Source organism: Balaenoptera acutorostrata, chromosome 4 (assembly GCF_949987535.1).
Source record: "Balaenoptera acutorostrata chromosome 4, mBalAcu1.1, whole genome shotgun sequence".
In the NCBI taxonomy this organism is placed as follows: domain Eukaryota; kingdom Metazoa; phylum Chordata; class Mammalia; order Artiodactyla; family Balaenopteridae; genus Balaenoptera; species Balaenoptera acutorostrata.
In genome coordinates, this window is record NC_080067.1 from 91,171,454 (window position 1) to 91,194,500 (window position 23,047).

Consider the following 23,047-nt stretch of genomic DNA (forward strand, 5'->3'; position numbering starts at 1 on the left):
CTGGAAGTTAAACTAAATCTTCTCTTAAATAAATGCCAGTACTTTTTGGTGGCTTCACATTTTCCCTGTATTAGGGAAACTGGGGATGACTGGTGACTAAGTAGAATTTTGAAATTATATGCTGAAAGAGAGCAGATGTACAAAGTGATGAAAAAGATGAATGGGTAGAGAGTTTCAAATTACCCAAACAGACTTCTATCAAACAGTTTTTTTTTTTAATTTAAGATCTTGATTGAGATATAATTCACATACCATGAAGTTTACCATTTAAAGAGTAATTCGCTGGTTTTTAGTATGTTTACAGAGTTGTGCAACCATCACCATTATCTAATTTTAGAACATTTCATCATCCCCCAAAGACCACCCACCCCGCTCCACCTTCCTCATTAGCATTCACTCCCCATCCTTCTCAGCCCCTGGCAACCACTTTCTTTCTCTATGGGTTTACCTGTTATGGACGTTTCTTATAAATGGAATATATAAAGGTCGCAATATGTGACATTTTGTGTCAGACTTCTTTCATTTAATGTTTATAATATAAACAATCACCCATGCTGTAGCATGTATCAGTACTTCATGTCTTTTTATTGCTGAAAAATATTCCACTGTGTGGATATATCACATTTTATTTATTTGTCATTTGAGGACATTTTGCTTGTTCCAACTCTTAAACTATTATGAACATTGCTGCTACAAATATCCATGTACAAGTTTTTGTGTGAACATGTGTTTTCAATTCTCTTGGGTATATACCTAGGTGGAATTGCTGGATTATATGGCAACTCTGTTTAACTATTTGAGGAACTGCCAGACTGTTTTCCAAAGTGACCATACCATTTTACATTCCCGCCAGCAATGTATGAGGTAGTAGCACACTTCTGAATATATACATATATTTTTTCCAGCTTTATTGAGGTATGATTGACAAATAAAAATTACATATATTTAAGGTGTATAAAATAATGCTTTGATATAAGTATACATTGTGAAATGATTACCACAGTCAAGCTAATTAACACATCCGTCACCTCACATAGCTACTGTTTGTGGTGAGAACAATTAAGATTTTCCCTCAGCAAATTTCAAATATACAATACCTTATATTAACTATAGTCACCATGCTGTACATTAGGTCTTCAGAACTTTTTCAACGTATAACTGATTGTACACTTTGACCATTTCCTCCACCCCCTGGCCCCTGGTAACAATTTTACCCTCTGTTACTATGAGTTCGACTTTTTTAGTTTCCACATATAAGTGAGATAATACAGTGTTTGTTTGTCTGTGTCTGGCTTATTTCATTTAGCATAATGTCCTTCAGGCTGATCCATGTTGTTACAAGTGTCAGGATTTCCCTTTTTTTAAGGCCGAATGATACATACATACACATATATATATCACATACAATATACAAAATAATACATTCATATAGTACAGTATTTTCTTTACCCATTCATCTGTCAATGGACACTTAGGTTGTTTCCATATCTTGGCTACTGTGGATGATGCTGCAATGAATAGAGTACAGAGATTTCTTTGAGATAGTGATTTATTTCCTTTGGATATATACCCAGAAGTGTGATGCTGGAACATATGGTAGTTCTATTTTTAATTTTTTGAGGAACCTCCATGCTGTTTTCCATAATGGCTGTACCAGTTTATGTTCCCACCAACAGTACAAGAGGGTTCCCTTTTCTCCACACCCTCACCAACACTTATCTTTCGACTTTTTGATAATAGCCATTTTAACAGGTGTGAAGTGAGATCTCTTTGTGGTTTTGATTTGCATTTACCTGATGATTAATGATGTTGAGCATCTTTTCACATACCTGTTGGTCATTTGTATGTCTTCTTTGGAAATATATATTCTTCTTTCAATATATATATATATATATATATATATTTTTTTTTTGATATGGACCATTTTTAAAGTCTTTATTGAATTTGTTACAGTATTGCTTCTGTTTTATGTTTTGGTTTTCTGGCCACAAGGCATGTGGGATCTTAGCTCCCCGACCAGGGATCGAGCCTGCACCCCCTGCATTGGAAGGCAAAGTCTTAACCACCAGACTGCCAGGGAAATCCCTGAATATATATTTTTAAAAGAAACTTCAGGGAATTAAGTGGCAGTGACCTCGAAAGAGCCTTTTGAGATGCTGGTAATGTTCTATATATTGATCAGAGTGGTGGTTACATGGTTGTATTCATGTATAAAAATGCATGAGGAGTTCCCTGGTGGCCTAGTGGTTAGGATCACGGGCTTTCGCTGCCGTGGCCTGCAAAAAAGCATGGAGCAGTGAACTTAAGTTAGTGACTTATTGTATGTAAGTTATATTACCAATAAAAAAGAAAAAATATCCTAACTGCATTGTCCTTTTTTCTATTTTACTGTAGACCGGGGGACTTCATTTTACTTCAGGCCAGTGGTGCTAGGCTAGTTTCTTGGATTGCTATTCAAGAACCACTGATTTTAAGATAAAATCTGAACACATTCATTAGGCATAGAAAATTCCTTTACAGTCTGGTCCAGGTTCTCTTTCTGCCCTCCACACCCCCGGCCCTCGGCAGTGAATGTGCGGAGTCCTAACCACTGGACCACCAGGGAATTCCCTAAATTTGCTTTTAAAAACTTTCTTATTTTTAAAATACTTATAGACTCAAAGGAAGATACAAACACAGTACAAAGAGTCCATGTGCTCTTCACCCTGCTTCACCCAAAGGTGACATCTTTTATAACTGTAGGACAATACCAAAACCAGGAAGCTGACATTCATTAACCAATCTTTTAATTCATCTTTCACCTTTTAACTTATTTTTTACATTCCCTGTGTTGTCCAGTACAGTAGCCACTAGCCACAAGTAACTATTTAAATTACTTAAAAATATATAAAATGAAAAATTTAATTCCATGGTCTCGTCCCATTTCAAGCACTTAATAGCCACGTGTGACTAGTGGTGACCATATGGAAAATGGATTTTCCACTGCACAAAGCTTTTTTGGAAAGCCCTGATCTAGACTGTATTCATCTTTATTTCTGCAATTGCTAGGCAGTGTACGTACTCAATCCATATTTGAACAGTTGAGTCTAGACCTACCCTCTTCTTTTACACATAAAAAAACTTAGGCCCTGGATTATGGTAAATAAAATGGAATATAGCTATTGAGTAGCAAATCTGAGACAGAGCTCAGGTTCACTGGTCTTTCCAAGTGGACCCTAATTTGTAAGCTCACCAATTTGTATCAGTTTTAGAGGAAGGGGTTTTAAAGTAATGTAATACTTTCTAACTTTGGGGTGTATAAGAATCAGCTAGGATGCTTGTTAGAACTGCATATTCCTGAACCTCTCCCTCCCAAGATTCTGATACATTAGGTCTGGGGTGGGGTGTAGGAATCTATATTTTAAACATAAGCTTAATCAAGACTGTGTGGTAATAATATAAGGATAGATCAGAATATAGAGCAACAGAATAGAGAGCCTAGAAACGGAACTGCACTGTTACAGATATTTGACTTTTAACAAAGATGCCATTGAAGAAAGGAAATCTTTTCAAGCAATGGTGTTGGAACAACTAACTATCCATATGAAAAACAAAGAACTTTGACCCCTACCTCATGCCATAAATGATATGGATCATTGACCTAAATATTATAATTAATTAGTAATTAATTTATAATTAATTATAAACTTTCTAGAAGCAACCATAGGAGAATATCTTTGGGATGGGTAAAGGCTTTTTGGACAGGACACACAAAAAAATAATCATAAAAGAAAAAATTGATAAGAAAAATAGATGTTATATTTCATCAAGAACTTTTGCTCACCAAAAGGCACAGTTAAGAAAATGCATAGGCTGGGACTTCCCTGGCCGTCCAGTGGCTAAGACTCCTTGCTTCCTCTGCAGGGGGTGCGGGTTCCATCCCTGGGTGGGGAACTAAGGTCCCACGTGCCCTGAGGTAGGGCCAAAAAATCAATCAATCAATCCAGTCAAATCAAATCAGAGAATCAATGAACTTGAAGAGAGAAAAAAAAGAAAATAAGAAAAAGCATCGGCAAGCCACGTAATAGGAGAAAGTATTTGCAAAATGTATTTCAGACAAAGGACAGGTGTCCAGAAGATATGTCAGTTAATAACTCAGAATATATAAAGACTTCCTATAAATCAATAATAAAAAGATAAACAGTCCAATTAAAAAACTGGTTAAAGATATGAACAGACAAAAGAAGATCTACAAATGGTCTTAATAGGCACATAAAAAGCATTCAAGGGAATTCCGTGGCGGTCAAGTGGTTCGGACTCTACGCTTCCACTGCAGGGGGCATGGGCTGGATCCCTGGTTGGGGAACTAAGATCCCGCAAGCTGCATGACGCAGCAAAAAAAAAAAAAAAAAAAAAAAAAAAGCATTCAATATCATTAGTCATGAAGAAGGGCAAATTAAACTAGAATGGGATACTGCTATATACTCACCAGCATGTCTAAAATTAACAGGCTGACAAAACCCAGTACTGGTGAGGCTGTGGAGCAACCAGCAATTCTTCTACATCGTGGGTGGTGCGAAACGGTACTACCACTCTGGAGAAAGTGTGACAGATGTTCTTTGTATTAGGCTTTTTGTGGATAGAATCTTTCATTTCTCTTGGGTAAATACCTAGGAGTGGAACTTCAGGGGACATGATAAACAATTATACTTGTAGGTATTAACCAAGAGAAATGAAAGACTGTATCCACAAAGAGACTTACACAGCAGTGTTCTTGGGTAGCAGCTTTATTCATAGTAGCCAAAACATGAAAGCAATCCAGGTGTCCGTGAACAGAAAAATGAATGAACAAATTGGGTTGTAAATTCACACGCAATTATATATTCGTACTCAGGAGTAAAGAGGAACAAACTACAGATGAATTTTAACAACATGTTGAGTAAAAGTTTGAAACAGTAGCATTCTCAGTTAATACATTATAAAGCTCTGTGGTGAAAAAAATCAGAAGAAGGCTGGTCACCTCTCTGGGAGTAGGGGGAAGGGACTGATTAGGAAGGGTCATGAGAGAACTTTCTCTGATGATAATGTTCCGTACCTTGCCAGGGGTTGTGTCACACAGGTGTATGCATTTGTCAGAACTCTCTGAATGTTACACTAAAATCTGTGCATTTTACTAATATGTAAGCTTTACCCTGAGGGGGAAAAATAGTTTTAAAAGATGTGATTTTGATGCAGGTGATCCGAAGGCCACACTTTGAGAACCACTGGGTTTGACTAATTTCAGAAATAATTCTTTCTTACTGTGAAAAATAATAATCCATAGATTACTAATGTAACGTTTGGACAATTTTCAAAAATTCATGGCACTTTAAATACTTTAAAGGGTATATTTGTATTTAGTTACATAAATATTGTATTAAAAGTGCCATTTCCTTATTAGTAGGTTAATAAGTGGACAAGGATTTATGACAATATTATATAGTTCTTCATTCCAGTAAATGTTCTTTTTCAGTGTCAGGAATGCAATTTTAATATCAGGAGGTAATGGACATGGAAATGATTTTGCACTGAATTAGATTAATTGAATTGGTTAAAATGTGCTTTGAGATGGATATTTATAGTGACATTTGGTAAACTGGATGATTTTGATTTGCCGTTATATTCCTCTTTCAGTAAACTACTGGCTTTCACCACAGTGAAGTTTATTGAATGTGTTTACTTATGTGATAGGCCTCTAGTGTCATTTACTTTAAGATTCTAGCTGTTAAAAAAAATTAAAACTTTTACTTCATGTATCTTAATTGTAACATGAATCTGCAAACTTGCAAAAGGGCTACAGGGGAACAACTGGAACTGTGATATTAATGACCAAATGCTGACTCATGTGGGTATGAGGCAAATCTGACCTTACTGGTTTATAGGTAAAATTATCTGGTCAACTCTCATACCACATCCCAAACAATCTCTCCTACAGTAGAGTATTGGTCAGGTCCCTGAAATTTCACCAAGATACCTGCCTGTGCTTTCAAATTGTCCTGATAAGAACCACCTGGGGGCACTCATTACATTTCAGGTCCCTCCCTCAGAGATTTGAATTCCTTCCTTAGAGACTGATTCAGTGGGTCTGGGATGGGCTGAGAATCTGTATTTTTAAGCTAGTACCTTCAGATTATCAGGAATGTTTAGGAAATATTGTCCTAAAGAGGAGCTGAGTTTGTCCAAAAAAAAAAAAAAGAAAAGAAAAAGAAAAAAATCACCCAGAGACCTTGTTGAAAATACGGATTCCTGGGCCCTACCTAACACTTCTCATTTGTCTGGGATGAAGTCCCCATATATCTGCTTTTTATTTTTGGCCATGCTGCAAGGCTTGTGGGCTCTTCGTTCCCCGACCAGGGACTGAACCCAGGCCCTGGCAGTGAAAGCGCCGAGTGCTAACCACTGGATCACCAGGGAATCCCCCCCCCCCCCCCCCCCCCGATATTTGCATTTTTTTAAGAGCACAGACAATGCGCAGATCCGAGGGCTGTCTTCCTGGTGCCTTAGTGGTAGGTCCTTGAGTAGATTTTCAGTCTTTTGCACAAGAGAGAATGGGGAAGTAGGAGATTGAAGGAAAGATAATTTTAGAATTGAGGACAGCGGAGGGCAAGGAAAACTGAGCGTGCATGAGAAAGGGGAGAATCACCTCCTGGAGACTGTCCAATGGCTGCTGTGCTACCATCTTTGTGCAGGGTGGAGCACTCACAACCCACGGGGAAGTGACTTTTGAAAGCAACCAGGTTCATTAACTTTTGAGAGGTGGGGAGAATTCAGGATCCTCCTGTATGCCACGGAAAATCTGCCTGCCTGCTCTAGGTTGCTAGTCCTTGTTTTCCATGCTGCTAATGGAAACCTATAAACATTCACTGATTTTTCTCTTGTGTAGTAAGAAGAAAACATAACTTATAGACCATCTTCTGGCAGAAGATGATAGATTTGGATCAGAAACGGGAGGCGTTGGAAGCCAGGAATCAAAAGTGAAGAAATTCTGCAAGCCCTTGGGTGAGAAAGGTGACAGGGATTGATTTATTTACTTACGTGTCCCACATTGTCATTCTATGGTTATCTAATGTGAACTTGTTTTTTAGGCTGATCTGGACCTTCATAAATGTTAGGGAGAAGGTGGAATAAGCTGCTGGAAATGGGTCTAGAGCACACATTTCTCCTCAGGCTGCTTCAGTTAGTACTTTTCTGTCAGCACCTTGTCTGCATCTACTTCCCCTTCTTTCCCAGGACCCTCCTCCCTCCTTTCTAGAGCTAAAGCCTTAACCTGAAATACCTCATTAATATCCATGGCTAATGTTGATTAAATTCTTACTACAGCTAGGCACCATGCTGTTGTCCTCTCCCTGCATTATTTCATCATTCCTTTCTTGAAACAGCCCAATAATCTAGATACTGTGATTATGATCCACTTTCGAGATGAAGCATCTGAGGTTCCAAGGCGTTACATAACTTGCCCAGGACCTCACAGCTGGGAAATGGCAGAACCAGATTTTAAACTCACACTGACTTCGGTTCCTTACTTGCTGCCTTCTTTCTCTCTCAAAGAGAAAATAGGAAACTGCTCTTGCAACCTCCTCCAGTGTATCAGAACAGGTATCCCAACTTGACAGACCTCTTTTGAAAAGTTGTCAATCCCTGGGATTTAAAAGCATTAGGGTTGTCATTACAAAATTCTTAAAAATCAGAAAAGAGAAAGAAGTCACCTATAATATTCCTGGCCTTATATAACTGTGATTAATATTTTAATGTATTTGCTTTCAGGCTTTTTTGGCATAGGTGTATATTTCCATATTGTACATATATTCTTTAGTATCATGATATTTTAAATATAAATAGAATTTTCATACTCAAACTCAGATTTTAATGATTCTCAAGTGGTAATGTTTAAGACTTCTAGCAGTTTGAAATGAAAGAAGCCTGGCAAATGAGTGAATGAATAAATGAATGAATGCTTGCTTCCATGTATGGAATATTATATATTTGTGTACTTGTCACTTTTGTTTTTTCTGCGTTCAGAGAGGAGGACCATTGTTTTAAATTTTGTATCATGAACAAAGAACATACTCTCCCAACTCAAGTGTGTTTTACCTGTCTTTCTAGGTCTTGCTCAAATCTACACCCCCTTTAGGCTTTTCTTGATTTCCAAACCTATAATGACCTTTCTCTCCTCCAATCTTCTCAAGCACTTTCTGGCTATACCTCACATTTGACATTCACCATGTTCTCTACCTGCTGGTTATAATATTTTTTGTCCTATCTTCTTATACTTATCTACAACACCTAATCCAGTGCTTTTTCATGATGTCACTTTTATTTCTTAGCATCTTGGTATTCAAACCAAATTGCTATTAATCAGTTTCTCCAAGATACTAGAATGCCTTTAGACTTTCTGACATGTCTTTCCATGCCTTGTAGGTTCCTATCACTGTAACCATGCCAGAAATGACAGAGAATGAGACTCCTACAAAAAAGCAGCACAGGTATGAAGACACAGTCCAAAAATAATATAGTTTGGCAGATAAGAGGCAGAATTAGTCCCCACTTTGCTAAATAGGTAGTCCTTTAGGGGACTTTCATTTGGATGCCTAGAAAACCATTACTCTTCAAAAATACGTGTGGATAAATATAAATAGATTTACTGAAAGGGGTACATAATTAAAATTTACCTGTCCTTTAAATTCTGCTAGCAGTGTAAGAAATAAAATGACTATCAGTAGTTAAAATAGTATAATACCTAATCTATGCTAAATGTTTAGTTTCTCCTGAAATTTTTACTTGCATTCAGTATTAGTCTTTGTGGTGGATACTAAGTTCACTTAGGCTGCAGTCAGTTTGAATAGACATTTTGTGACATTACAAACCATTAATGCCAATATGCACATTAGTACAATATTAGTTCTGGTTCTTTGTATAATACCTCCTTCAAAATTTCTAGCATTTTGGGCGATGTTTCTGCTTAGAATTGCATGGCCAATGCTTCCATTATTAAATATTAAAATCATTATTTTCTTTCCTTACCAAATAGCTGTTAGAGAATTCTTATGTATTGAGTAATTGTACATAAAAGGGAAAATTGGTGTTTTTAGTACATTAGCTTTTAAGAAAATGTAAGTGTTTGGATAACCTAAGGTACATAAATGCAAAAGATGGCTCAGATGCCAGTTGTTAGTGCATGAGTGCTAGTGACTACCACACTTCCCTCCCTGGGGATTACAAGGTTCTTCTGTACCATTGCTTGTCTTCTGTACATACTCATCCCTACCCCTGGCCAGGTGCCAGAGCAAACATCAGAAATCATCTACAGGGACTTCCCTGGTGGCGCAGTGGTTAAGAATCCACCTGCCAATGCAGGGGACATGGGTTCAAGCCCTGGTCTGGGAAGATCCCACATGCCCCAGAGCAACTAAGCCTGTGAGCCACAACTACTGAAGCCCGAGCACCTAGACCCCGTGCTCCACAACAAGAGAAGCCACTGCAATGAGAAGCCCACGCACTGCAACAAAGAGTAGCCCCCGCTCACCGCAACTAGAAAAAGCCTGCGTGCAGCAATGAAGACCCAACGCAGACAAAAATAAATAAAAAAAAATAAAATAAATTTATAAAAAAAAAAGAAATCACCGACAGTTGACCCTTGAACAGCGTGTAGTTAGGGGTATAGCCAGACGTCCTATTCACAGTTCTCCATATCCACGGTTCCATATCCATGGATTCAACCAACTGCGGATCCTGTGGTACTGTAGTATTTACAATTGAAGAAAATACAAGTATAAGTGGATCCGTGTAGTTCAAACCCATGTAGTTCAAGGGGCAGCTGTACTTGGCACATCACTTAGAGAGCTGACTAGCCCCTTAAGTACATTTTTCAAATAGGTAAGATTTTCAATGATTGACTTACTTCCCAACCAATGACTTCTGGGTATGGAAAAATGGAGAATTGTAGTTACTTTGAGAAATTGTGAATTCTAAGTTTATATTGATGTATCTGCAGTTAGGTTTTTATAGCTACTTTATTTATTTATTTATTTCATTTATGGCTGCGTTGGGTCTTCGGTTCGTGCGAGGGCTTTCTCCGGTTACGGCAAGCGGGGGCCACTCCTCATCGCGGTGCGGGGACCGCTCTTCATCGCGGTGCGCGGGCCTCTCACTATCGCGGCCCCTCCTGTTGCGGGGCACAGGCTCCAGACGCGCAGGCTCAGTAGTTGTGGCTCACGGGCCCAGCTGCTCCGCGGCACGTGGGACCCTCCCAGACCAGGGCTCGAACCCGTGTCCCCTGCACTAGCAGGCAGACTCTCAACCACTGCGCCACCAGGGAAGCCCAGTTAGGTTTTTATACCATAATATATTATTAAGAAAACTTTCCTTCAAATGGCTTCTCATTGATACAACAAATACAAATTCATAAAATTAATTATTATGGCTCTCAAAATATAAAGTAAAATGTTTTCCTATTATTTTCATGTTCCTTTTATCTGTACTTTTTGTTTCAGAAAGAAAAATCGGGAGACACACAATGCAGGTAGAAACAGCAATTTAAGTTTTATTTGTTAGCATTTTTTGCATTCAAAATGAAATTATACTGCAGTTGATTGTGTTTTATGTTATAAGCACAGAATCATTATTACATTTTAGGAAAGTGTTCCTTTATTGTTTGGGTTATTTTTTTTTTTGCATTTTTTATATTGAAGTATAGTTGTGCAATGTTATATAAATTACAGGTGTATGACATGGTGATTCAAACTTTTAAAGGTTATATTCCATTTATAGTTATTATAAAATATTGACTGTATTCCCTGTGTTGTACAATATACCCTTGTATCTTATTTATTTTATACAAAATAATTTGTTCTATATTGTTTTTAGTTGACAAAATACTCCCTAAGTCTCATGAAGATGGCCTATCATTTTCTGATTCACAGTCCATTAAATAATTTAAGGATTAATATACCCCTGGTGCTAGTGTTTTAAGTGATTTCACCCGCTGAGGAATTCCAGAAATACTCTTCCTGAAAAGAGTGAAGCGTATGTACCTCTGCAGAAATTCTAGAGTGGGCTAGCTGCCTACAGGAGTAGGGAAGAAATGGGGAGCAGGCTGTAGATCTTAAAGGTACTTGAAATGTGAACGGTCTTAAATTAAGCTGTGGAGTTCTCAATTATAAGAAGAAATGTAGAAAAAAATATTTGATTTTTATCTCAAACATCAAAATTATAGGCCACAGCCAGGTAAACATTTATAGAAGTAATTGTGCATACGTTGACAATTTGGTACATTTTTAACATTTTATTTTCCATCAGGGACTACAGTCAGATCTAAAAATATATATTTTAGACTCAATTTCTATTACTCTATAAATAATCTCTTCCCTTCCCAAAGGAAAGGACCCTGGGGAAAACTTTATCTATGGAAAGATGTGTTGAACACTGGTAGGACATTGCTGTTCCTCAGAATGGGAGTTTACTACCTTTGAATTCCCTTTTATCACTGTGGATAGAGTCTTAATGTCGTTGTTCTTGTTGTTTTATCTACACACATTAAAAAATATGCTCTTAGATAACAGCAAATACTATTGTTAGAGAATTCAGAAGAAAGGTGAGCTATACTTTATTGCTTTGTGGTTTTTTTTTTTTTTGGCCACATCAATAAATCTAATTTTTTTGGCCATATGAACTAAATCTTTTTATTGGAATCAAATGTCACATGGGACCATAAATATGTCCTGATGGTAATTTATTAAGAGAGAGTAAATGGATGTCATTGAAAGGATGTTCTTACTGCTAGATTATGAAGCAAAAAGTATATATTTTGAAAAACAAGACCTACTTATGCTATATCTGAAAGATCATCCTCTTAGAAGCGCTGAAGTCCTTTGTTAAATGGAAGGTTTTAGAAAACTAACAGAAAGTAGACTGATTTTTCTATTTAAAGTGTCTTATAGAAAAACTATTTAGATCATCTCTTGTATCTTCTTGCCCCTTTCATACAACTTTTAAAGTTGTAGCACGTAAGCCTGGAACATTTCTCAGTTAATTGAGAACTTGTCAGTTGCTCAGCTTCTTAGATGGGCCAAAGTGAACAGCACAGACCCCATAGAAAAAAATAAACCAGTGCCTTTTCTTGTCTATTTTAAGTCACAACTAATAGCTGTTTCTATTCCAAAGATGCCTTCTAGTCAGCCTAAAAGGTGTGTTAAAGTTCTTTAATCTGTCTAGAAAGGTCTAACTTGCCCATTTGCTATAAAGAAGCAGCTTTCTAGTAACATAGCTAGTGGGTTCTTGAAATTTAGTTATCGTTAAAATCTCTAATAATTACTTGAAATATAATAATGGCCTAAGAGTAATGTAGTATTAGCACTTTGTGTTTATAATTTGAATTTAATTATTATAGATTCCATTATTTTAAATCCTAATAAATGGTATGGCTTATATTGATTTCCATAACACTAGACCTAGAATATGACATTCTTAGAAATCTTATTGTAGTTATTTGTACTCAGTAGATACTATTTGATAAGACTTTCTTAGGGATTTCTTTACCTAAAATTTCTTTACCCAGGGAGAATGAGACACTTTGGCAGTAGTACTGTAAGGTGTGATAAATGAATTTTTCCTCTATCTAGTGGAGAGGCATAGAAAGAAGAAAATCAATGCTGGGATAAACAGAATAGGAGAGCTGATCCCATGCTCCCCTGCGCTGAAACAGGTAAGAAATCCACTCATACTTTCACCAATTGCTTGTGATCAGATAATTCCCTAAGTTGTTTCTGTGCTCAGAATGATTATTTTTGTTCCCTGCCATTAATGGTTTTTTAGAGTTAATAATTGCCTCATTGTTTTTCATTTGCTCAATTTTCTATATACCTGCCTATCTTTAATTCTTTCCACACCTCCAACAGTCTCTTACTACAGTTTCTATATGGTCAAATTGCCACATAATTTCCATTTTCCCTATTTTTCCTTTGAACCTTTACTTCTGGAACCCTCTACCCTTCCTGTTCAATCTCAGTTAGTTGGTTTCTTTCAACTCTTCTGTTTTTTTTTTAAAATTAATTAATTAATTAATTAATTATTTTTTTGGCTGTGTTGGGTCTTTGTTTCTGTGCGAGGGCTTTCTCTAGTTGCGGCCAGCGGGGGCCACTCTTCATCGCGGTGCGCGGGCCTCTCACTGTCGTGGCCTCTCTTGTTGCGGAGCACAGGCTCCAGACGCGCAGGCTCAGTAGTTGTGGCTCATGGGCCCAGTTGCTCTGCAGCATGTGGGATCTTCCCAGACCAGGGCTTGAACCCATGTCCCCTGCATTGGCAGGCAGATTCTCAACCACTGCGCCACCAGGGAAGCCCAACTCTTCTGTTTTTAATTTCAGCTCTTATATTTTTAATTTCCAAGTCTTTTTTTCTTATTCTCTTTGTTCCTTTTCATACATGACTTTTTTTATGGATATAATATCATCTCAGCTTTGAGAATATTATATAGGGTTTTGGTGTTTTTAAATGTTTCTTCTGTTTTCTATATTGTCTTTGTTTCTTCTGATTTCCTTTTCCCCTCCTCTGTTTTGATGTTTTGTCTTTCTTTTTGGAGACATTCCTTAAATGTTTAACGATACTTAGCTGTTTTTTTCATGTTTGAGAACGAGGCATTAAAAAGCTGATGGAACAGGGTTGTGGTTTGGTGGTCCTGTCTAGTGACTGGCTAGTGAGCTGATGTTGCTGTTATTGTTGCTGAACTAAACAATATCAGTATTTGTAGATTTCTTCTTTTGGGGTTAGCTAGTAATTTTTATTTTCCGGAGAAGGATCCTTCAGCACCCTACCTAGGAGTGGGAATGGTGGGAAAAGAACTATAAGGCTCATTGCCGTTCTTCTGGGAGCTGGGATGGGGAAGGGGTGCTGGAGAGTCTCATGCTTTAGAAGGCAGGATTTTACTTTACCTCCCTGTTTTCGTTTAGGAGCCTCATCTTGTCCACTTCTGTGCCAAGTATCCTTGAGGCTGAAATCTTCTGGTTCAAATTTCACAGAAAATAAACTTGTCTCCTGTGGTTGGGGAAGAGGGGAAGTCATCCAGCTGCATAGGATGTGTGTGTGTGTGTGTGTGTGTGTGGTTCTTATTACTGCAAAAGAAGAATCTTTCTATCAGTCCCCTCAGTTTTAACCCATGCCTCACCCCACCTTCTGGGGTAGCTGGAGCTTCCCAGTCCCAAACCATCCCAGGCTTTTGGTGGGGAGGGCCAGATCAATGTGTTCACTTCACAACACTGTCTCCCTCAGCAAGGTCTTACAATTCAGTTTCTTTTCATTCTCCCCTACAAGATGGTACCTAGTCTTGCATAAATGTGTTTTTTAGTCTTTTTAAAAAGGTACTTTCTGTTTCCTTAACACACAAGCAAACTTAAGGGCAGGTACTATGTCTTCTGATTGTTTTTCTTTCTCCACATATCAATGTGTAGTAGCTGCTCACTAAGCTCTGGTGTTTGCCCAATAAAATGTTCCTCCCCTTGGCTTTTATTCCTACAGGTTTCTCTGAAAGGAAACCATAATCATTTCTCTTTCTTGGTGTCCTAGAATGTGCAATGGAAGTCAGTATTTGGTCTCCAGAAGCTGAATAGATTTAGATTTTCTTAACTATTGCCGCATGTCCCCACCCCCATCTGCAGTAGAGAAGCAGTAGGTGGGCATTATCAGGTTCTGCCTTTGTCTCGACATTTGCTTTAAGAAAGGACACTATCTTAGTTTCTTTCTCTAAAGTACAGTGTTTCCTGGGTTATACTGGATTTCTGATGGGACCCAACCTAAGGGACCCAAAATTGTAACTTGCTGAACCAAAACCCTAAATCACCGACTCCTACATGAAGAGAGCTATCGGATAAAGTACTGGAGATATTTAATAGTGTAAATACTGGGTAGAACTTAAACATTCACTGTAACATTTTTAAAAGCTGAAGAATAAAAAACCAAAATTCCTCTTTCATAGCTTAAGTATTTATCAGTAATAGACTGGTAAACAAAATAAATACAGCCTTTAGAAAGTATAGCATAGATATAGATATATACACACACATATCACATCTTATTTATCCATTCATCTATTGATGAGGACTTAGGTTGTTTCCATATCTTGGCTATTGTATATAATGCTGCAATGAACATAGGGATGCATATATCTTTGGGAATTAGTGTTTTTGTTTTCTTTGGATAAATATCCAGGAGTGGAATTGCTTGATTGTATGGTCATTCTATGTTTAATTTTTTGAGGAGTCTCCATACTGTTTTCCATAGTGACTGCACCAATTTACATTTTCATCAACAGGACATGAAGTTTCCCTTTTCTTCACATCCTCACGAACACTTCTTATTTGTTGTTTTTGGGTTTTATTTGTTTGTTTTTTTCTGTTTTTTTAAATTATTTATTTATTTATTTGGTTGCTCCAGGTCTTAGTTGCGGCACACAGGATCTTCGTTGTGGCATGCGTGATCTTTAGTTGCGGCATGCATACTCTTAGTTGTGGCATGCATGCGGGATCTAGTTCCCCAACCAGGGATCAAACCCAGGCCCCTGCATTGGGAGCATGGAGTTTAACCCACTGGACTACCAGGGAAATCCCTGTTGTCTTTTTGATAACAGACATTCTGAAAGGTGGGAGGTGATATCTCATTGTAGTTTTGATTTGCATTTCCCTCCTGATAATGATGTTGAGCATCTTTTCATGTGCCTGTTGGCCATCTGCATTTCCTCTTTGGAAAAATGTCTATTCAGATCCTCTGCCCATTTTTTAATTGGGTTGTTTGGTTTTTGATATTTAGTTGTATGAGTTCTTTGTATATTTGGATATTAACTCCTTATTGGATATATCATTTGCAAATATCTTCTCCCATTCAGTAGGCAGCCTTTTTGTTCTGTTGATAGTTTCATTCACTGTGCAGTAGGAGGGCATTATCAGGTTCTGCCTTTGTCTCAACTTTTGCTTTATGAAAGGACACTGTCTTAGTTTTTGTTAGATGTAGTCCCTTTTGTTTATTTTTTTTTATTTTTTATTTTTTTTAATTTTATTTATTTATTTATTTATGGCTGTGTTGGGTCTTCGTTTCTGTGCGAGGGCTTTCTCTAGTTGCAGCAAGTGGGGGCCACTCTTCATCGCGGTGCGCGGGCCTCTCACTATCGCGGCCTCTCTTGTTGCGGAGCACAGGCTCCAGACGCGCAGGCTCAGCAATTGTGGCTCACGGGCCTAGTTGCTCTGCGGCATGTGGGATCTTCCCAGACCAGGGCTCGAACCCATGTCCCCTGCATTGGCAGGCAGATTCTCAACCACTGCGCCACCAGGGAAGCCCCCTTTTGTTTATTTTTGCTATTGTTTCCCTTGCCTGAGGAGACAGATCCAAAAAAATATTGCTACGATTTATGTCAGAGTGTTCTGCCTATATTTTCTTCTAGGAGTTTTATGGTCTTCAGTCTTACATTTAGGTCTTTAATCCATTTTGAGTTTATTTTTGTATATGGTCTGGTCTGAGAAAATGTTTTAATTTCATTCTCTTACATGTAGCTGTCCAGTTTTCCCAGCACCACCTAATGAAGAGATTGTCTTTTCCCCCAAAGTATCCTTGCCTCCTTTGTCATAGATTAATTGGCCATAAGTGCATAGGTTTATTTCTGGGCTGTCTATTCTATTTCATTGCTCTATGTGTCTGTTTTTATGACAGTACCATACTATTTGTTTATTTGTTTTTTTTTGCTGCGCCACACAGCATGTGGGATCTTAGTTCCCTGACCAGGGATCAAACCCACATCCCCTGCATTGGAAGCACGGAGTCTTAACCACTGGACCACCAGGAGAGTCCCAGTACCATACTGTTTTGATTACTGTAGCTTTGTAGTATAATTTGAAATCACTCATGATACCTCCAGCTTTGCTCTTCTTTTTCAAGATTGTTCTGGTTATTTGGGGTCTTTTGTGTTTCCATACAAATATTGAAATTATTTGTTCTAGTTCTGTGAAAAAAGCCATTGGTATTTTGATAGGGATTGCATTGAATCTGTAGATTGCCTTGGGTAGTATGCTCATTTTAACAATATTAGTCCTTCCAATCCATGAGCACAAAAATTACAGGCCAGTATCACTGATGAACATAGATGCAAAAATCCTCAACAAAATGTTAGCAAGTTGAATTCAATAGTACATTAAAAGGATCATAAACAATGGTCAAGAAGGATTTATCCCTGGGATGCAAGGATGGTTCACTATCTGCAGAGCAATCAGTGTGTTACACCATATTAACAAATTGAAGAATAAAAATCATATAATCATCTCAATAGATGCAGAAAAAGCTTTTGACAAAATTCAACATCCACTTAAGATAAAAACTCTCAACAAAGTGGGTTTAGAGAAAACATACCTCAGCATAATAAAGCCATATATGACAGCCCACAGCTACTATCATATTCAATGGTAAGAAGCTGAAAGTATTTCCTCTAACAAGACAAGAATGTCCACTCTTGCCACTTTTACTCTTCATAGTACTGGAAGTGCTAGCCACAGAAATCAGATAAGAAAAGCAAATAGAAAGAATCCAAATTGGAAAGGAAGAAGTAAAACTGTCACTGTTTGCAGATGACATGGTACTCTTCATAGAAAATCCTAATGATGCCACCAGGAAACTACTAGAACTCATTAATGAACTTAGTAAAGTTGCAGGATACAAATTAATATACAGAAAGCTGTTACGTTTCTATACACTAACAGCAAACTATCTGAAAAGGAAATTAAGAAAACAATCCCATTTACAGTCATATCAAAAAGAATAAAATACCTAGGAATAAATCTAACTAAGGAGGTAAAAGACCTGTACTTGGAAAATTATAAGACACTGATGAAGGAAATTAAAGATAACACAAACAGATGGAAAGATATACCATGCTCAAGGATTCGAAGATCCATAAAATGACCATACCATCCAAGATATACAAATATATTTTTTAAATTAATTAATTAATTTTAATTTTGGCTGCACTGGGTCTTTGTTGCTGCACGTGGGCTTGCTCTAGTTGCGGCAAATGGGGGCTACTCTTTGTTGTGGTGCGCAGGCTTCTCACTGCGGTGGCTTCTCTTGTTGTGGAGCACAGGCTCTAGGCATGCGGGCTTCAGTAGTTGTAGCACGTGGACTCTAGAGCGCAGGCTCAGTAGTTGTGGCGCACGGGCTTAGTTGCTCCACGGCACGTAGGATCTTCCTCGACCAGGGATTGAACACATTTCTCTGCATTGGCAGGCGGATTCTTAACCATGCACCACCAGGGAAGTCCCCAAAATATATTTTTGAAAATTAAAACAAAATAATGTAACATACTTAAAATTTTTTTTTGTTGAAGTACAGTTGACTTACAATGTTGTGACAATCTCTGCTGTATAGCAAAGTGACTCAGTTATACACATATATACATTCTTTTTTTTTTAATATCCTTTTCCATTATGTTTTATCCCAGGAGATTGGATATAGTTCCCTGTGCTGTACAGTAGGACCTTATTGTTTATCCATTCTAAATGTAATAGTTTGCATCTACCAACCCCAAACTCCCAGTCCATCCCTCTCCCTCCCCGCCTCCCCCTTGGCAACCACAAGTCTGATCTCTATGTCTGTGAGTCTGTCTCTGTTTTGTGGATAGGTTCATTTGTGCTGTATTTTAGATTCCACATATAAGTGATATCATATGGTATTTGTCTTTCTCTTTTTGACTTACTTCAATTAGTATGATAATCTCTAGTTGCATCCATGTAACATACTGTTTATAGTATTCTTCTATCTGGGTTTTTAAAAAAAGATTTATATATGTGTATATATATATATATATATACATATACATATATATGTATATATGTATTGGCATAGAATATTTCTGGAAAGATACATAAGTAACTTACAGTTGTTGACTACGGAAAGGGGTTTGGAGGGCTAAAGTCAAAAAGAATGTACTTTTCATTATATATCTCTTCATATTATTTACATTTTTTTTTGCCATATGCATATATTATATTTTCAATTTTAAAAATTTAAGTAAAGAATACAGGAACTTTGACATAAAATACGATCTTTTTGAGAAAGCTTAGGAATGGAATATATTGGGAGCATGACACCAAAACTCAATCAAGTGACATTGTTATCTCAACCTACTATTTAGAATAGTTTGTAGTTGTGGTTGACAGAGTAAAGAATAACATTAAAATCTAAAATCTTTCCATGGTCTTGAAGGCTCTCTCTGGCCTCTCTCCTCCCACTGTTCCCAATATACTTGACTCTAGTCTCACTCACTTCCTTACTATTCCTCCAACATGCCAAACTCAGCCCCGCCTGAGGACCTTTGTCCTTGCTGATCCTGATACCTGAGCCTTCTTCCTCCACATATCCACAGGGCATGATTTCTTGTACTCCCTTCAGATTTTTGCTTAAATATCACCTTACAGAGAGGCCTTCCCCAACCTCCCTATATGAAATAGATTGTAGCAGAATGTCTTGGTCAGTTTGGGTTGCTATAAGAAAATTACCATAGACTGGGCGGCTTAAATAACAGAAATGTATTTCTCACAGTTCTGGAGGCTGGAAGTCCAAGATCAAGGTGTCAGCGGGTTCGGTTCCTGATGTGGGCTTTCTTCTTAGTTGTGTCCTCACATGACAGAGAGAATGATCACCTCTCTCCTGTCTTTTCTTCTAAGGGCAGTGATCTCATCCATGAGGGATCTACCCTCATGACCTAATTACCTCCCAAAGGCCCCACCTTCAAATACCATCACATCAGGGATTAGGGCTTCAACATGAATTGTAGGGGGACACACACATTCAGTCCACAGCACAGAGTAACCTCTGCCATCTCTCTGGCCCCCTCCTTACCCTACTTTACTATTATTTTTTTAATATCTTACAATTTTGTCAATTATACCTCAGTAAAGCTGAACAAATAAGGAATAACAATATAGTTCTTCTAAAGAGTCCAAGAAATAATGCATTTGAAGTACTTAACGTAGGACCTGACACACAGTAGCTACAAGAAGCTAACAATTATTAAGCACTTTCCATACCCCACTAACTGTGTTCTCAGAGTGTTATATGCTCTCTCTATATTAAAGACTTTAATCCTTATCACATCCTTCAGGGTACGTACTTTTATTATCCCCATTTTACAAATGAAAAACTGAGGTTTAGAAAGACTAACTTTCCCAAGTTATAGAAATGCTAAGTGGGGGAATCTGTGCTCCCATCCATTATGCCCTTCTGTGATCTGGAATAATAAAGCACACAGTAAATATCATAGTAAGAGGGGAATAATACCTACCGTCTAGCCAAGGAAATATAGAGTGCCAGAACAGAGAGGCCCAGGGAAGAGTTCCTAGATAAAGATGCATCTAAACTCAAACCTGGACCGGGCAAGGGAGGTGACTAGATTAACAGAGAGTGAAGTACCCTACTTGATTTTTCTTCATAATATTTATCACCACCTGATTTTATTTGTAAATATAAATAGATATTAATATATAATAGTTCCTCATAAATAAATAATATTCCTCAAGGTCAGGAACTTTGTCCCTTTTGTTTATTACATCCCCAGTGCCTAGAACAGAGCCTCAATAAATACTTACTAAATGAAAGAGGAACAGTAGAAGTTTTGAATATGGTGGCAGTTTTAAATTTTGAAAAGGTACGTATCACATACATATATGTGATAAAACCAAAGCTTTCACTTTCTTCTGGCAAATTCTTACCCTTCAGTGAAACTTTTAAATGATTGATTTTCTTTGGCAGAGCAAGAATATGATCCTGGACCAAGCCTTTAAGTATATAACAGAATTGAAAAGGCAAAACGATGAACTCCTGCTTAACGGAGGAAACAATGAACAAGGTAAAGATTTTAAGATTCTCACTTTCTGTTGTTTTTTCAATGTTCAGGCCTTTGTGTCACAGTGCAACTTATATTAGGATACAGAAGGCTTTTTTGCCCCAACACATTCAGATCATGCATTGGGTGGGCCTGTGAGAATAGTGTTGCAAATACATTCAACCTAGTTGACCTCTTTTTCCCCCTTCTTTGAGCAACTCTAACCTTGTTAGAGGTTACACAATTTTGATTTTTTACTCTTCTTGTACTTCACGTTTGCTAAACTCATGATGCAAATAATACTGGATCTCCTTCCTTCCAGGTGGATCTTCCAGCTAGGGGAATCCCATAAGAGGATGCAGCGGGAGTCCTGCTCAGTGTAACTTAAAACAGATAAAGATATGCCTGTGCCAGGACTTAACTAGGAGTTAACTCAGAAGGCCAAAACATTCAGTTCATAATTGTTTATACTGCATGTAATGTGTGCATGAGACTGCCTGGTCATTTAATGACATTTGATCTTTAGAGGTGACTTTTTTATGCTATCGGATGAGTTCTCTTTTCCCATTTGCATTGGAAGGTTTCCTTGTAACAGCTAAAAAGAAAAATACCCCAGGCAAGTAGAAAGCTCCGAGTGGTAGGCCAGTTTGAACTGTCTTTTATTTATGTCTCTGACAAGAGCAGAGAGAATCTCCTGTGACAACTCAGTAGGTCACCTTAAAAGGAGACAAACCTCAGAATTTGCTGATGTGGGAGCAATGCTGGGCTGTGTTTATTGTAAGAAGTGAGAAGGATGCTGGAAAGCACATCCAGAAGGTGGGCATTCTGAATTCTTGTTTACTTTCAGTTAGCTGACAACTTACCCCTCCCCTCAGTCAGCTTTCTTTTATGGTCCAGGTCCTGTTTTATGGTGCTGTCAGGCAATTAGATACATAATCAATATTTGGTAAGCATTTTGAGGCACCCACAAAAGGGATAGTAGAGTGATGGATAGACTTTTCTAATGAGGGCTTCTCTGGTTTCACAGCCCAGCATCTGAGGCAATCGAGTTACCCTAGGGAAAAGGGAAACTTGAAGAAATACAAGTTGCAGGCGGTTCAGGAGGAGCTGAACAGCCAGGCCAGGGGTTGGGGCAGCACCCGAGGCCCCTTAAGTCCGACCGTGTTGTCATCGTGGTCATGATGCTTTCTTTGGTTCTTTTTTGTATCTGCTCTCGCTTCTCTTCCCAGCAGCTTCCTCCACGTACTCACTGCCCACATGACAGTCTTGCACAGTGGCCACAACAGTGGCCTTGGGAGTCAGGCCCACCTGGGTTTGAGTCTCGGCTTCCTTTGCTCACTCAGTACCTTTGGCCAGTTACTTAACCTCTCCAAGTGTCAGTTTCCCTGTCTTAAAATGAGGATAATCATAGCATCCATCTAGTCGACTTTAGGCAAATTATATAGCTACTCTGAACCTGTTTCTTACAGCTAAAAGTGATGATGACAAAGGTGGTTGTCCCATCTCGTGGTTGTTATGAGGATTAAAAGAGATAACACAGGTAAAGCACTTAGAGTAAAGCGCAGCACAAGAGCAAATGCTTGATAAATGTTATCTGTTGTTGTTGTTGTTATTATTGTTATTATCAGTAAATGAGACAGGGAATGAAAAGTGCCAGGCATATAGTAAGTGCACAATAAGTGAGAACAGTCTTCTTTATTATTTGGTCCATGATAATTGTCCTTTAATTTCTAATGTCCATAGCACATTGGCATCTTTCTTCTGTGGCTCTTTCTTTAAATAGCTGAGAAAATCAATCTGATAGTCTCAGCTCCTCCTTGTTGGAACAGAACTTGTTACTTCAGGCTACCTTATAAGGTATTGGCCTTGAGGATCGGCTGCCTTTGGTGGAGGGAATGGGGGAGAACACCTACTGTGGCAAGGCAGGTGGGGATGTATAGGGTCCCAGAGCATACATACCAACAGCCAAGGCTGACCCTTAGTATCCATGGTTGAGGCTGTCTCCTTTAAAACAGTGTAGGGCATCTACATTACTCACTAGCATACACACATTGGCCCTACCAAGGAAAAAGCAGGTTTCACTGTTGGTGCTTTCTTCAGCACTCTCCCATCTTACTTCTTACACATTCTGCTTGGTCTCTGTTGTTTCAAAGGGTAAAATAGAAACCAGTTTAAAGCCATTTA

At 38.1% G+C, this 23,047-nt stretch overlaps 1 protein-coding gene across 2 annotated transcripts in view; it reads left to right on the forward strand.

Annotated features, from left to right (window-relative positions):
- USF3 (upstream transcription factor family member 3) overlaps positions 1–23,047 on the forward strand; it is a 49,940-nt gene that overhangs the window by 14,351 nt on the left and 12,542 nt on the right. The window contains exons 2-6 of one of the 2 annotated variants that reach the window (XM_057545348.1): positions 6,902–7,026; positions 8,437–8,501; positions 10,509–10,537; positions 12,636–12,718; positions 20,791–20,887. In XM_057545348.1, the coding sequence (XP_057401331.1) occupies positions 8,455–8,501; positions 10,509–10,537; positions 12,636–12,718; positions 20,791–20,887 (256 nt within the window). In that variant the 5' untranslated portion in view covers positions 6,902–7,026; positions 8,437–8,454. The remainder of the gene's footprint in view (positions 1–6,901; positions 7,027–8,436; positions 8,502–10,508; positions 10,538–12,635; positions 12,719–20,790; positions 20,888–23,047) is intronic. The other variant, XM_057545349.1, reaches the window with a different exon arrangement.